Raw genomic sequence first — 15,933 nt, forward strand, 5'->3', positions numbered from 1 at the left:
ATTTTAGTAAATGGATTTTAAGCACTTCAAATGTCACAATTATAAATTTTAAACATGTTACTGTCCCACCGAATTATTTTCAAACAAGAATAAAGTATAAAAATTAGGGCTGTCAAACGATTAAAATTTTTAATCGAGTTAATTACAGCTTAAAAATTAATTAATCGTAATTAATCGCAATTCAAACCATCTATAAAATATGCCATATTTTTCTTTAAATTATATATATACTCTATAAAATAATTTGTTGGAATGGAAAGATAAGACACAAGATGGATATATACATTCGACATACGGTACATAAGGACTGTAGTGGGCATTTCACTCTACTGTCATTTAAATCGGTCTATGCTGTCCTCACTCCGAAGCGTCTACTTTTTCCAAAGCTAGACAGCTAGTGAACGACGCCTTAATAATCAGACTTCTTCCTTTTTCATCTGATTTATTAATAAAATGGCCTCAAACCACTGTCCTCTTTAGACCGTAGTGAAACTACAAAAAAAAGTACACAAGCATTGCATTAGCAACAACGTTAGCTTAGCACGCTATACAGGTTCACTAAACATAAACAAAAAGCGTCTCATACAAAAAATATAACATTTCGCTTACTAACATAATATGTACATTCTTTACAACAACCATACTTATGGACAAATCTTGTCCAGGGATCATATAAGCACAACATTACAACGTAGGCGTCAGCCTGAGACGTCGTGCAGCCATATTGAACTGGCAAGAAAGCAATAAACCATGTCGCAAAGCGACCACAAGAGTTCGCTGTTAGACAGCACAAAAAACCTTGCTGTAAAACTTACCAAAAGGCAGAATACTGTCTGAGCAGGACATGTGCGTTAATTGTGTCAAATATTTTAACGTGATTAATTTAAAAAATTAATTACCGCGCGTTAACGTTATAATTTTGACAGCCCTAATAAAAATGCTTGTCTTTATGAAATGCTTCATTGAGTGAGTCCCTTACTTATACACAATAAGTGGCCACAGCAACAGTTTAACAAGTTTAACGATGATTGACTCATACGGCGCTTTGATGCTGAGGCTTCCAGGGATCTGTGGCAAGATCAAACAGAAGACGTCTATCAATGATCGTTAACTTTAATAAGCAAACCCAGTGCATTGCCTGAACAACAAAGAGCAGGGAGAGTGAGACTACGCGATCGGCTTGGATATATATAATTTTTTAATTGGAAAAAATCTGCGAATGGCTGAGGACGCGAAGTTTGAAGCTTGAAGTCGCGAGGGATCACTGTACTGCAAAAACTTACAGTTGGTGCTTGTAGTACGGCGTGCTGTAATGCAATGGTGTTTGTCCTTTAGATCCAGTCTGTGTTTAAACGTCTCCGGGATAAGGTGATCTCCAGCGCCCTCTCACAGATAAGGCTCTTTATAACAGCAGAGAAAGTAGGGGTGCCCATTGAGAAGTGGAGCGGTTTGGCCCGGGCTGTGTCCGGGAGCCATGAAAGTCCACTGTCAAAGGCTTTCTCTCAGGTGCCGTGGGCCGAATGACACTTCGGTGAAGGTTCAAGTATCTCAATTTTAAAGTTCTCTTCTCGCCAGATGTGGGTGGTAGCGTCCACAGAGCCTCTCACCATCCAAAACCGTCCCCAGTCAAGGCTTGATGCTACCAGTACCACGCCAGACCAAGGTACAGACTGCGACAGTAACCGAGACCAGGGTAAAATGTCTCGCGATAATTGGTTGTTTGTGTCTTTTCAAGTGACTCCAAGCACTTCAGTAGCCAATGAGGCGGCCACGTCGTCTCAGGTGGTCCCTGCTGAGAAGTCTGATCTGATTGCCTCAACTTCCTGCACCGCGGAGGACTTGGTGGTGAACTTTGAGAGGATCTACAACTACCTGAGTGCTGTCCACAATCCAGAGAGCAAGTTTGAGCTCACGGCCATGGGTGAGTGTGGGCAACCAACCCAGGCATAACCAGACTTCATCAATGCTCAAGGGTGGGAAGTTACTGAGTACTGGACTTAGCTCAAGTCCAGCCACCTGGAAAATCTACATCAATATTTCTGTTGCTGACATTTTACTTTACGAGTGTCCTTTCCAATACTTACCTGTTGTTGTGCTCCTCAGAGAGTGCAGTGGTCTTGGACCTTGTGATGTCTCTCCCAGAGGAGCTGGACCTCCTCCAATGTCAGAGCCTACACAGACATCTCATCCAGGTGGAGTAACTCTGCCTACAGGATTAAAGATTACTAGTCCTTCTAAAAAAAAATTAGCATATTGCGAAAAAGTTCATTATTTTCTGTAATGTAGTGATAAACATTAGACTTTCATATATTTTCGATTCATTACACACAACTAAAGTAGTTCAACCCTTTTATTGATTTAATATTGATTATTTTGGCAAAAAAAGTCAAGAGAAAACAAAAATCCCTATCTCAAAAAATTTGCATATTTCATCCAACCAATACAAAAAAAGTGAACCTTCAATTAATTATATCAGCTATGCACTCAATATTTGGTCGGGAATCCTTTTGCAGAAATCACTGCTTCAATGCGGCATGGCATGGAGGCAATCAGCCTGTGGCACTGCTGAGGTCTTATGGAGGCCCAGGATGCTTCGACAGCGGCCTCAAGCTCGTATACAGTGTTGTGTCTGGTGTCTCTCAACTTCCTCTTCACAGTATCCCACAGATTCTCTATGGGGTTCAAGTCAGGAGTGTTGGCAGGCCAATTGAGCACAGTAATGCCATAGTAAACCATTTACCAGTGGTTTTGGCACTGTGAGCAGGTGCCAGTTCGTGCTGAAAAATGAAATCTTCAACTCCATAAAGCTTTTCAGCAAATGGAAGCATGAAGTTCTCCAAAATCTCCTGATAGCTAGCTGCATTGACCCTGCCCTTGATAAAACATCAGCAGCTGACATGGCACACCAGACCATCACTGACTGTGGGTACTTGACACTGGACTTCAGTCATTTTGGCATTTCCTTCTCCCCAGTCTTCCTCCAAACACTGGCACCTTGATTTCCGAATGACATGCAAAATTTGCTTTCATCTGAAAAAAGTACTTTAGACCACTGAGCAACAGTCCAGTGCTGCTGCCCAGGTCAGGCGGTTCTGCCGCTGTTTCAGGTTCAAAAGTGGCTTGACCTGGGGAATGCGGCACCTGTAGCCCATTTCCAGCACACGCCTGTGCACGGTGGCTCTGGATGTTTCTACTCCAGACTCAGTCCACTGTTTCTGCATGTCTCCCAAGGTCTGGAATCGGCCCTTCTCCACAATCTTTCTGAGGGTACGGTCACCTCTTCTGGTTGTGCTGTGTTTTCTGCCACACTTTTTCTTTCTCACTGAGGTGCCTTGATACAGCACTCTGGGAACAGCCTATTCGATCAGAAATTTCTTTCTGTGTCTCAGCCTCTTGCTTGAGGGTGTCAATGATGGCCTCAGGAATCTTTCGCAGGGGTTTTGAGTTAGTTCGTTGATTCAGATGATTAGGTTAGTAGCTTCTTTACAGTACCTTTTCATGATATGCTATTTTTTTTTTTTTTTTGCCAAAATCCTCAATATTAAATCAATAAAAGGCTTGAACTACTTCAGTTGTGTGTAATGAATCTAAAATATATGAAAGTCTAATGTTTATCAGTACATTACAGAAAACAATGAACTTTATTACAATTTCGGGAAATTATAATCGCGATTTAAGCCTTTCGTAAAGTCTCATTCCAAAACCTGTCAGTGCATCTTTTTTTTTTTTTAAATTACAAGCAATAATGGAAACACAGCTATTGAGAGCAAGGACTAATTGCAGCCTTTCTCACTATCTGACAGACGTACCAGAACCTATCCAAACGGGAGGACTCTGATGAAGCCCAAGAAGCAATGATGCAACTCAAGAAGCAGCGACGAGAACACAATCAAGCGCCTCCCGTTGAACCCACCTGGACAGGACTGTGTCCCCCCCTCAACCCTTTCATGATGCCGCTGGAGCTGCTGAAGCGTAGCTAGGACTTGTACTTTTGCGCAATGTTTGTTATTTCAGTTGTGATTGCTGCTGTTATTGTTGTTGGATCTATTAAAGATACTTTAATGTGAACAAACCTTGTACTGATGGAGTAACTGGGCTAGCTTTAGTTGGGGGGGGGGGGGGGGGGGGTCAGAACATCACCATGAACACGCTCCACTTTGGCAAGCCAAACAAAGCGTAAACAGTTGTAACGTTGCAGATGATCCATCAGGAATCATTGGGTTGGGTTTCTTTCCACTGATCGTAAAATGACAAATTACATCTGGCATCGTGGCGCTTCCTTGTGTCCAGTTGTGAGTGGGCAGAATGCAACAGGGTGAATAGGCTATATCTTTTTTTTATCAGTGACGCCACATTTTCCACACCTTGACTGTGGGTGGCAATGTCCTGAGGTCTGCAGCCAAAGTCCATGTTACTCTCATCTTGTGTCATTTATTAGTACTGACCGGCAAGTAGAGCGACGCTCATGGCGTCGTTTTCTATGGTGATTTTAGCTGCCTTCCTCATCGGTTTATCTTCTGCTAACGGTAAGCCTGAAATCACTTTTTCTTGCTTCTGTTCTTTTCTCTTGAGTGTCACACATGAAAATACAAAAACTGAGTAAGGGTAAAAGTGATTGTCTCATATATTCTGTATTACATAGCAATCACAACTCGTTGGCTGCCATTGACAGCGATAGACGTCCTTTCCATTTGAATTGGGAGGATTTTGTTCTTTAGCTGCAAATCCTCCCAGTTCAAATGGATTGGATGTCTTATCAATGTCTGACACTCAAAGAGTTAACCTGACAAAATCCAATAAACCGCAAGCAGAGTGATTCACCTTGTAAAAGCTCGTTTATTATCATTATGGTCCTTTTCCCCACATACCAACACGTCTGCCTTTCCTGGTGTATTGTACGACTGATATTAAAAAAAAAAAAAGTATTACATTAATTACAATGCTGCAAGAAACAAAAAATTAAAGGCTAAATATTAAGATAGATGCACAAAATCTTGTTGTTCACATGTGACCATTATTGTACTTCCAGTTCTTGATCCTAGTGACACTTCCAATATACCGGACAATGCCCAAATAAAAAGTAGAGGAACTTCAAAGGCTGGTGAGTTTACACTCATAAGTACAGCAACATCAGAACCTACCAAGCCCACCAACCTAGCTAGTAGGGTAACAACAGAAGCTGCCCAGACCACCAGCCCAGCGAGCACAGGAACACCTGAGGCTGACAAGACCCCCAACTCGGCTAGTACAGCAACAACAGAACCTATCAGAACCACCAATCCAGCTAGTACAGCAACAACAGAGGCTAAACAGTCTACCAACCAGGCTAGTACAGCAACAACAGTAGCTGCCCTGACGACTAGCCCAAGTAGTCCAGCAACAACAGAAACTGTGCAGTCTAGCAGTCCAGCCAGTACAGCAACAACAAAAACTGCCCACTCCACCAACCCAGGTAGTGTGGCGACAACAGAAGCTGCTGAGTCTACCAGCCCAGCTAATCCAGCAACAACGGAAGCTGCCAAGACCAGCAGTCCAGCTAGTACAGCAACAACAGAATCTACTAGAACCACCAATCCCGCTAGTACAGGAGCACCTGAGACTGACAAGACCACCAACCCAACAGGTACACCAACAACAGAATCTACCAGAACAACCAATCCCACGAGTACCGCAACAACAGAAGCCGCCCTGACTACCAACCCAGCTATTACAGCGACAGTAGAACCTACCAGGACCACCAATGCTGCTAGTACAGCAACAACAGAAGCTGCCACGACCACCAACCCAGCTAGTACAGTGACAACAGAAGCTACTCTAACCACAATCTCAACTAGTACAACAACAGAAACTGCCGAGACCACCAAACCAGCTAGTACACAAGCAACAGAGACTGCCCGGACAACCAACCCAGCGAGTACAGCAACAACAGAATCTACCGAGACCAGCAGTCCAGCAAGTACAGAAACTGCCAAGACCACCAACTCAGCAAGTACACAAACAACAGAAGCTGCCAGATCCACCAACCCATCTAGTACAGCAACAACAGACGCTGGCCCGACCACCAACCAAGCAATTACAACCACAACAGAATCTACCGTGACAAACATGCCAACTAGTTCAGCAAGAACAGAAACTGCCCAGTCAACCAAACCAGCGAGCGCAGGAACACATGAGACTTACACGACCATCAACCCAGCTAGTACAGCAACAACAGAAGGTTCCCTGACTACCAGCCCAGCCAGTACAGCAACAACAGAAACTGCCCAGTCCAGCAGTCCAGCCACTACAGCAACAAAAGAAAGTGCTCAGACTACCAGCCCAGCTAGTTCAGCAACAACGGAAGCAGCTCAATCCACCAACCCAGCTAGTACAGCCACAACAGAAGCTGTCAAAACCAGCAGTTTAAGTAGTACAGCAACAACAGAAACTGCACAGACCAACCCAGCTAGTACAGTGACGACAGAAATTACTGCGACCAGTATGCCAGCTAGTACAGGAACAACAGAATCTGCGCAGTCCACCAACCCAGCTAGTACAGCAACAACAGAAACTGCCCAGTCCACCAACCCAGCTAGCTCAGCAACAACAGAATCTGCCCAGTCCACCAACCCAGCTAGTACAGCAACAACGGAAACTGCCCAGTCCAGCAGTCTAGCTACTACAGCAACAAGAGAAACTGCAGAGACCAACCCAGCTAGTACAGCGACGACACAAGCTTCCCAGTCCACCAACCCAGCTAGTACAGCAACAACGGAAACTGCCCAGTCCACCAACCCAGCTAGTACAGCAACAACACAAGCTTCCCAGCCTACAAGCCCAAGTAGTCTAGCAACAACAGAATCTGCACAATCCACCAACCCAGCTAGTACAGCCACAACAGAAGCTGTCCAAACCAGCAATCCAGGTAGTACAGCAACAACAGAAAAAACCGAGACCACCAACCCAGGAAGTACACAAACAACAGAAGCTGCACAATCCACCAGCCCAGCTAGTTCAGCAACAACAGAAACTGTCCAAACCAGCAGTTTAAGTAGTACAGCAACAACAGAAATTGCCCAGTCCACCAACCCAACAAGTACAGCAACAACAGAAGGTTCCCCGACTACCAGCCCAGCTAGTACAGCAACAACGGAAACTGGCCAGTCCACCAACCCAGCTAGTACAGCAACAACACAAGCTTCCCAGACTACAAGCCCAAGTAGTCTCGCAACAACAGAATCTGCACAATCCACCAACCCAGCTAGTACAGCCACAACAGAAGCTGTCCAAACCAGCAGTCCAGGTAGTACAGCAACAACAGAAAAAACCGAGACCACCAACCCAGGAAGTACACAAACAACAGAAGCTGCACAATCCACCAGCCCAGCTAGTTCAGCCACAACAGAAACTGTCCAAACCAGCAGTTTAAGTAGTACAGCAACAACAGAAACTGCACAGACCAACCCTGCTAGTACAGTGACGACAGAAATTACTGTGACCACCAAGCCAGCTAGTACAGGAACAACAGAAACTGCCCAGTCTACCAACCCAGCAAGTACAGCAACAACAGAAGGTTCTCTGACTACCAGCCCAGCTAGTACAGCAACAACGGAAACTGCCCAGTCCAGCAGTCCAGCTACTACAGCAACAAGAGAAACTGCAGAGACCAACCCAGCTAGTACATTGACGACAGAAAATACCGTGACCACCATGTCAGCTAGTATAGGAACAACAGAAACTACCCAGTCCACCAGCCCAGCTAGTACAGTAACAACACAAGCTTCCCAGCCTACAAGCCCAAGTAGTTTAGCAACAACAGAATCTGCACAATCCACCAACCCAGCTAGTACAGCCACAACAGAAGCTGTCCAAACCAGCAGTCCAGGTAGTACAGCAACAACAGAAAAAACCGAGACCACCAACCCAGGAAGTACACAAACAACAGAAGCTGCACAATCCATCAGCCCAGCTAGTTCAGCAACAACAGAAACTGTCCAAACCAGCAGTTTAAGTAGTACAGCAATCACAGAAGGTTCCCCGACTACCAGCTCAGCTAGTACAGCAACAATGGAAACTGCCCAATCCAGCAGTCCAGCTACTACAGCAACAAAAGAAACTGGAGAGACAAACCCAGCTAGTACAGGAACAACACAAGCTTCCCAGACTACTAGCCCAAGTAGTCTCGCAACAACAGTTTCTGCACAATCCACCAACCCAGCTAGTACAGCCACAACGGAAGCTGTCCAAACCAGCAGTCCAGCAAGTACAGTAACAACAGAAACAGCCGAGACCACCAAACCAACAAGTACACAAACAACAGAAGCTGCCACGACCACCAACCCAGTTAGTACAGCGACAACAGAAGCTACCCCAACCACAATCTCAGCTAGTACAACAACAGAAACCGCCAAGACAACCAACCCAGCTAGTACACAAACAACAGAGGATGCCCAGACGACCAAACCAACTAGTACAGCAACAACAGTAACTACCGCGACCACCAACCAAGCTAGTACAGCAACAACAGAAGCTATCAAGACCAGCAGTCCAGCTAGTACAGCAACAACAGAAGCTACCGCCACCACCAAACCAGCTAGTACAGCAACAACAGATCCTGGTGAGACCACAATATCAGGAAACACAACGACACCAGAGACTGGAAACTCCACCAACCCAACAAGCTCAGCAGCAACAACAATTAAGCCGTATCATTGCCAAAACGGGGGAACGTTTACTGAAACTGGATGCCAATGTGTCAGCGGGTTTAATGGGATATATTGTCAGTTCTTAGAAGAAAGCATAAAACTTGGTATGTTCTATCTCACCGACATGCAACAATCTGCAACCATATGTTTTTAATCCAGAAATGCCTCTGTACTACAGATGAAATCGAACGCCCGGTGAAAGTTGATGTGGTGATCGATCAGGAATACAAGTCAGAGTTTGACAACACCAGCTCAGATGCTTACAAAGACTTCGTTGCCGAATTTGTAGAAAAGGTGACACACTGTCATGAAAATATCTCCTTCCATTTAGCTAGTGTCATGCATGATTTATCTTTGCTACTCTTTCAGATGACTGCCTTTTACAAACAAACAGACCTAAAAAACTTTAAAGAAGTGACCGTAACCAACGTCAGGTAATGTCGTTTAAATGAATTGTTTTTCATCCAGCTGTCAGGGCAACGATTCAACTCTTGTCTCTGTTTCTATCAGCCGAGTGGTTTCGCAAGGTTTGGTGAAACGTTCGCTCCATGGAACGGAGAAGGTAAATCCAACCAACCAACTTTCAGCTTGGTAAATAAAACCAATCCTTCAGCATTATCTTTATTGCAGCACAGATTAGCTGCTGACGTCACGCCCATCAAAAGAGTCACGCCAAGATCTCAAGGGTAATTGTTAACAACTTAACATACAACTTTTGGATTGCAACATATGACTGGATGCACACACACCCATACACTGTCCTTTGCGTTTCAGGGTCAACGTCAGCCACGACGTGGTTCTGTTGATCCCAAACAAGAACAACTCTGCAGAAGAATATGTCAATGATTTTGATATTGTTAAAGACGCATTTAATGACTCCAACACAGGTGAAAAGGAACGACAGAAAATGTTGTCTCGATGTTTAGATGGTGGATAAGTTCCAGCAAGTGTATCGTACTAGATTTCTGCTAGCGACGTCAAATGGGCTTTCCTTGCTGAGTAATGTAAACACTACTTTTCAGGTTTTCCCTACAATGTAACAGACTCATCGGTGGTTGTGACCAACGTGAATTTGGAAAGTAAGTACATTTTAACGAACAGCAAGTGTTAAGCACCGCAATCATTAATTCTTTGAGGGTCTTCCCCCACCCAGCGATTTGTGCGTCGCAAATAAAGGATCCGGACCTGGCTAGGCACTACAAGGCTGTCAAGAACAATAGTGTCCTGGTGTGCGTGAATCGATGCAACGCTCTATATGACGGCAACAAGCTTCAATGCTACAACAATGGCGCATGCAAGGTTTACAGGGATCTCGGAGCAGTTTGCGAGTAAGTCCTTCGAATGGCTTTGTTTAGTCGTCATTGTAGGGATAATAGACGCTCACGCATCAGTCCCACTGGTTTCTACAGTCCCTGACAAAAGTCTTGTCGCTTATCCATTTTGTTAAAACAATTGCTAATAACCTGACTTTTAATGATTCAATTGGTTTCAGAAATGGCTCATATGAAAGCTAAGACCCTCCCGAATGGTGTTGAATGTACAAAAATATATTTGTTTCACTGAAAAAAGATTTATCATTTAATGAAGACATAAAGGTCAAATTTTGGCAAGACAAAAGTTTTGTCGCCTACAGAAAGTAGTGTGAAAAATTAACAAAAAATGTACTTCAAATACAAAAATATGTTACATAATATAAGTGAATTAAGTAGTGGTGTTGTAAGATCCAAATTTAATATTTTGTATGACTTCCATGGGCTTGAAGGACTGCATCCATGCGGTTCGGCAAGCATACATACAAATTATCGATTAAGTCATCAGGAACATCAAAGAAAGCAGTCTTGCATGCCTCCCAGAGTTCATCAACATTCTTGGGTTTCGTCTTCCATGCTTCCTCTTTCATCCTGTTCATTTCTGGTGACTGGATTGGCCAGTCCTGGAGGATCTTGCTCTTCTTTCCCTTGAGGAACTTTGAGGTAGAAATTGATGTATCCGATGGAGTACCATCCTGCTGCAGAATTTGTCCCTTTTTATGTTTAGGAATGTAGAAGGCAGCTAAAATTTGTTAATATTTCAGACCATTTATGTTGCCTTCAACCCTGCAGATCTCTCGCATACTGGATGTAACCCCAAACCATGATTTTGCCACCACCAAACTTCACTGTTTTGTGGCAAAAAGTCGATTTTTCCGATGAATCTTCCATTGAATTACACCACAGTCGCCGCAAATATTGCAGGAGACCTACTGGAGCCCGCATGGATCTGCGATTCACTCAGAAAACTGTGAAATTTGGTGGTGGCAAAATCAGGGTGGTGTGCGAGAAATCTGCAGGGTGGAAGGCAACATAAATAGTCCGAAATATCAACAAATCTTAGCTGCCTCTTACATTCCTAACCATAAAAAGGGACAAATTCTGCAGCAGGATGGTGCTCCATCGCATACTATAATCTCTACCTCAAAGTTCCTCAAGGAAAAGAAGATCAAGATCCTCCGGGACTGGCCAGCCCAGTCACCAGAAATGAACAGGATGAAAGAGGAAGCATGGAAGACGAAACCCAAGAATATTGATGAACTCTGGGAGGCATGCAAGACTGCTTTCTTTGATGTTACTGATGACTTCATAAATAAATTGTATGAATCCTTGCCGAAGCCCATGGAAGTCATACAAAATAGTAAGCTTGGATTTCACAGCACCACTACTTAATTTGCTAATGTTATGTAACATATTTTTGTATTTGAAGTACATTTTTTCTTCAATTTTCACACTACTTTCTTTAGGCGACAAAACCTTTGTCTTGCCAAAATTTGACCTTCATGTCTTCATTAAATGATGAATCTTTTTTCAGTGAAACAAATAGATTTTTGTACATTCAACATCATTTGGGCGGGTATTAGCTTTCATATGAGCCATTTCTGAAACCATTTGAATAATTAAAAGTCAGGTTATTAGCAATTGTTTCTACAAAATGGATAAGCTACAAGACTTTTGTCAGGGACTGTAAATTTCGATTTATGCGTTTTTTTCAGATGCCAGGATTTAGACTCCACTTGGTACTTGGGGAAAGACTGCTCGCTGCCCATCCAGCAAGTTGCATTCTACGTCGGTTTGGCGCTCACTCTGGCTTGTCTCTTAGCCACGTTGGCAGGCTTGACCGCGTATGTGATTATCAACAAGAAGGCACAAATACGGTAAGACAATCACAATCAATGTCAAGTCTTCATCGACTGCACTGATTGCAAGTATCGTCATTCTAGTTCTCGAGCGTTGCGTTCGGGTCAAGTTTCAGGTGTTTAGCGAGTATTTGTGCTTCGGATTTCACAAATAGGAAAAAAGACATGAAAAAGGAGCTGGTGAACAAGTGGATCGACGACGAATTGGAGTGGTCCCGTTCTGACAAACTCTCGACAGGCACATTCAATGCTGGTAAACCAGTTGGTTTAGGTGTAAATATTAGAGCATATAACGGAAAAGGTTGCTCGTTTCAGGGCACCTGAACCCGACGTTCGCCTACAATACGCCGCCTCAGACGTCACGGCGCCAACACGCGGACTTCAGACAGTCCGGCCGGTCTACCCCAGACGTGAGCATGTACAGGCTAGACGGAGCATCCGGCTGGAACGACAGCTCGCTTTACAACAACGGATTGCCTCCCTCCAATCAAGCGGTCAGTCAGACAAAATGACCGGCCGCTCTCACAATTGCTTTTTGAGACAAGCGTGGTATTTGCCCTCCTCGCAGATGAGGATCCACAGGCCGCAGATCAGGTCATCGTGGGACGTCTGAGCCTCGCCGTTGACGGCATTTCAAGCACCTTGACCACACATATCTTCCAGGCGTGCAGGAAGCTAATTTATTCTAATATATTTGTTTCAGAAATGAATTATTTTGTCTATTAAAGCTCTGATTACACGTTTAAGTAAAGCATGTCGTCATTGCTTTATATCTTATTTTTTGATTAGCAAGTCACAGTTGTAAGATAGCACTACTTTTATATCTTTGAGCAAGCTCCGGCACATAAAACGGATGAATGGAATTAGAACTCGCAATGCTGACCTCAAAATAAAGTCGCCAGTCTGATGTTAAAGCACATCTTGTTTGTTTCATTTCATATACAGTCTATCAATAAAGTGAGTACCCCTCGCATTTCTGCAGGTATTTATATATCTTTTCGTGGGACAACACTGACAAAACTAGAAACTGTAATTTCTGGAGAAATTACACCTGGTCTTTCCTGTGTGGCTATACAGATCATAGCCCCGCCCAAGGCTATCAATAGAATGGACAAACATGCCTATCAATGGCATTAAACAAATTAAATCCCATTAGAAATGAATGGGAAATTTGGACGTCCATGGCCGCCAATGGCGGCACCCTTAATTAGCGTCAATGGAATTGGGGAAGTTTGGGGGACATGTCCTATTGATATCTGGTCATTATCTGTTGATGTTCGGAAAAAAAAAAATTCCCATTGAAAATGAATGGGAAAAATTTGGACGTCCATGGACGTCAATGGCATCACCCTCCATAAGCGTCAATGCAATCGTGGACATCTGGGGGACACGTCGTATTGATATCTAGTCATTTTCTGTTGATTTGGGGAAAAAAAAAAATTCCCATTGAAAATGAATGGGAAAAAATTTGGACGTCCATGGACGTCAATGGTATCAACTTACATAAGCGTCAATGGAATCCAAGTACAATGGCATCAATAGAATGAACAAACATGAAGAAATGCCATTGGAAATGAATGGGAAGTTTGGACATCCATGGCCGTCAATGGCATCACCCTCCATAAGCGGCAATGCAATCGCGGACATTTGGGGGACACGTCCTATTGATATCTCGTCATTTTCCGTTGATTTGGGGGGAAAAAATGTTCCCATTGAAAATGAATGGGAAAAAATTTGGACGTCCATGGATGTCAATGGTATCAACTTACATAGGCTTCAATGGAATCCAAGTTCATTGGCATCAATAAAGTGTAAAAACATGCTGAAATGCCATTAGAAAATGAATGGGAAATTTGGACGTCCATGGCCGTCAATGGCGGCACCCTTCATAATCGTCAATGGAATTGGAGAAGTTTGGGGGACACGTCCTATTGATATCTGGTCATTTTCTGTTGATTGTGGAAAAAAAAAAAAACATTTCCCATTGAAAATGAATGGGAAAAAATTAGGACGTCCATGGACGTTAATGGCAGCACCCCCTTTCAGCGTCAATTTCTGCATTACTATCTGCATTACTGCTTGTCATTTTCCCTCCAAAATGCCACATGACTCGTTTCAGGAGTGCTGTAAGCATTGCTGGGTCCAAACAGAAACACAATGATCACAAAAGTGAGTACACCTCGCATTTCTGCAGATATTTAAGTATATCTTTTCATGGGACAACACCGACAAAATGAAAAGTAGTCTGTGTGCAGCTTATATAATCGAGTTAATTTATTTTTCCCTCAAAATATAGCCATTAATATCTAAACCCCTGGCAACAAAAGTTACTACACCCCTTAGAAGCTACATCCCTAAATGTCCAAATTGAGTACTGCTTGTCATTTTCCCTCCAAAATGTCACGTGACTCGTTACAGGAGTGCTGTAAGCATTGCTGGGTCCAAACAGAAACACAATGATCACAAAAGTGAGTACACCTCGCATTTCTGCAGATATTTAAGTATATCTTTTCATGGGACAACACCGACAAAAGGCATATTGTCCTCATGAGTAAATGTTTCTAATCAATTTGAATTTGTTATTATTTACTGATTTTATATTCTGTTCTGTTGAAGAGGCTTCCTCCTGAGGTGACAGCTATGCACACCAATTTGATGTAGAGTGCGGCGTATGGTCTGAGCACTAACAGGCTGACTCCCCACCTCTTCAATCTCTGCAGCAATGCTGACAGCACTCTTGTAACGAGTCACGTGACATTTTGGAGGGAAAATGACAAGCAGTACTCAATTTGGACATTTAGGGATGTAGTCTCTAAGGGGTGTACTCACTTTTGTTGCCAGGGGTTTAGATATTAATGGCTATATTTTGAGGGAAAATAAATTAACTCTATTATATAAGCTGCACACAGATTACTTTTCATTTTGTCAGTGTTGTCCCATGAAAAGATATACTTAAATATCTGCAGAAATGTGAGGTGTACTCACTTTTGTGATCATTGTGTTTCTGTTTGGACCCAGAAATATGAGAATTAAAGCATGAGCTGAGCTTATTCACGTACCATTATTACAGGATCGTGCAGAGACCAATGGAGAGGCAGGTGCTCAAACAAGAATTTAATATACTTTACAACATAACTTCCAGTTTAACCAGCTTTACAGTACAATTCACTGTGACTGTGACAGACTTTAATTCAGAGGGGAGAATAGTAAATAGAAATCAACACTGTCATCAACACTTTCCGGCTGTGACTGTTTTTGCCTATTTTCTTCCTTCAACTTCTATATCAAAACTTGTTTTCTTACCTATTCTGCTCTTCACCCAGCTGATCAGGGATCCACTGCCTTTAGCAGCCTCGTCCAGCTCCTTTAAAAAAAAAAAAAAAATATCCGTCAACCTCCTTTCCTTACGAGGCATGTCTACATAATAAAATACAAATTTATATTAAAAAAAAAAACAGATTACCCGATTTCTTAATTTCTTTCCCTCTCATTACTGTTGTGGAGAGAGAGAGAAGAAAGAACACTTAACAAGAGTGACTAGCGGGAACAATAAAAAAATATGAATTTTTACCATAAAATACATAGAAATGGAATGACAAAATTATCACATTAAGATTCATACAAACACCGGAATCACAAAGAATGAAATAAAGGGACGGATTGCAAATGTTAAATTTAGATTAAAACGACAATTTAAAGATGTGTATCTTTCTCGATAACGTTGTGAAGACAACAGACAAATATGGTTGCCTAGAGAATAGAAACACACGGATCGAAATATTAGAAGAAAACTATATAAGAGAAAATGACATATTAATATATATATTAGAGATGTCATTTTCACATGTCATTTTCAAAGTATCGGAATCGGCAAAACAATATCGGTCATGCCTTTTTTTTAAATATATTTTTTAAAATTGTTTTCTAATTGTATTTAACGTTACAGACATAAATTGTTACACTCATCCAGAGTCTTTAGTTTAGGCTTAAGGTAGGGTTATCAGATTTATCGCGTTAACGCCGGTAATTAATTTTTTAAAACATTTATCACGTTAAAATGCCCTGCGATTGGCTGGCAAC

The 15,933-nt window shown here is 42.7% G+C and overlaps 2 protein-coding genes and 1 long non-coding RNA gene across 3 annotated transcripts in view; 2 read left to right on the forward strand and 1 right to left on the reverse strand.

Annotated features, from left to right (window-relative positions):
* The window catches only part of snapc2 (small nuclear RNA activating complex, polypeptide 2), a 4,588-nt gene extending 528 nt beyond the window's left edge, over positions 1-4,060 (forward strand). Inside the window, exons 2-6 of the mRNA XM_057854157.1 lie at positions 1,336-1,506; positions 1,576-1,663; positions 1,736-1,921; positions 2,104-2,192; positions 3,804-4,060. Coding sequence (XP_057710140.1) covers positions 1,336-1,506; positions 1,576-1,663; positions 1,736-1,921; positions 2,104-2,192; positions 3,804-3,980 — 711 coding nt within the window. The 3' untranslated portion in view covers positions 3,981-4,060. The remainder of the gene's footprint in view (positions 1-1,335; positions 1,507-1,575; positions 1,664-1,735; positions 1,922-2,103; positions 2,193-3,803) is intronic.
* LOC130927994 (uncharacterized) lies at positions 1,114-15,660 on the reverse strand. Its single transcript, XR_009066563.1, has 3 exons — positions 15,317-15,660; positions 15,157-15,217; positions 1,114-2,207 (listed from the first exon to the last, which is right to left on the reverse strand). It is a non-coding gene; the product is annotated as an uncharacterized LOC130927994 (long non-coding RNA).
* Positions 4,141-12,755, forward strand: muc3a (mucin 3A, cell surface associated). The gene is made up of 13 exons (XM_057854147.1): positions 4,141-4,526; positions 5,030-8,788; positions 8,863-8,978; positions 9,054-9,118; positions 9,195-9,246; positions 9,315-9,370; positions 9,459-9,571; positions 9,707-9,763; positions 9,838-10,012; positions 11,710-11,871; positions 12,009-12,106; positions 12,169-12,347; positions 12,422-12,755. Exons 1-13 carry the CDS (start codon positions 4,466-4,468, stop codon positions 12,464-12,466), a joined length of 4,938 nt encoding a protein of 1,645 aa, XP_057710130.1. The 5' UTR covers positions 4,141-4,465; the 3' UTR covers positions 12,467-12,755.
* Positions 15,661-15,933: the final 273 nt, after the last annotated feature.

This window comes from Corythoichthys intestinalis, chromosome 13 (assembly GCF_030265065.1).
Source record: "Corythoichthys intestinalis isolate RoL2023-P3 chromosome 13, ASM3026506v1, whole genome shotgun sequence".
NCBI classification, from domain to species: Eukaryota; Metazoa; Chordata; class Actinopteri; order Syngnathiformes; family Syngnathidae; genus Corythoichthys; species Corythoichthys intestinalis.

Coding starts and splice junctions, on each gene's coding strand:
- muc3a (XM_057854147.1), top strand. CDS start 4,466: ATGGCGTCGTTTTCTATGGTGATTTTAGCTGCCTTCCTCATCGGTTTA. Junction 11,872..12,008: donor AACAAGAAGGCACAAATACG/GTAAGACAATCA, acceptor TTTCACAAATAG/GAAAAAAGACATGAAAAAGG. Junction 12,348..12,421: donor TGCCTCCCTCCAATCAAGCG/GTCAGTCAGACA, acceptor CCCTCCTCGCAG/ATGAGGATCCACAGGCCGCA.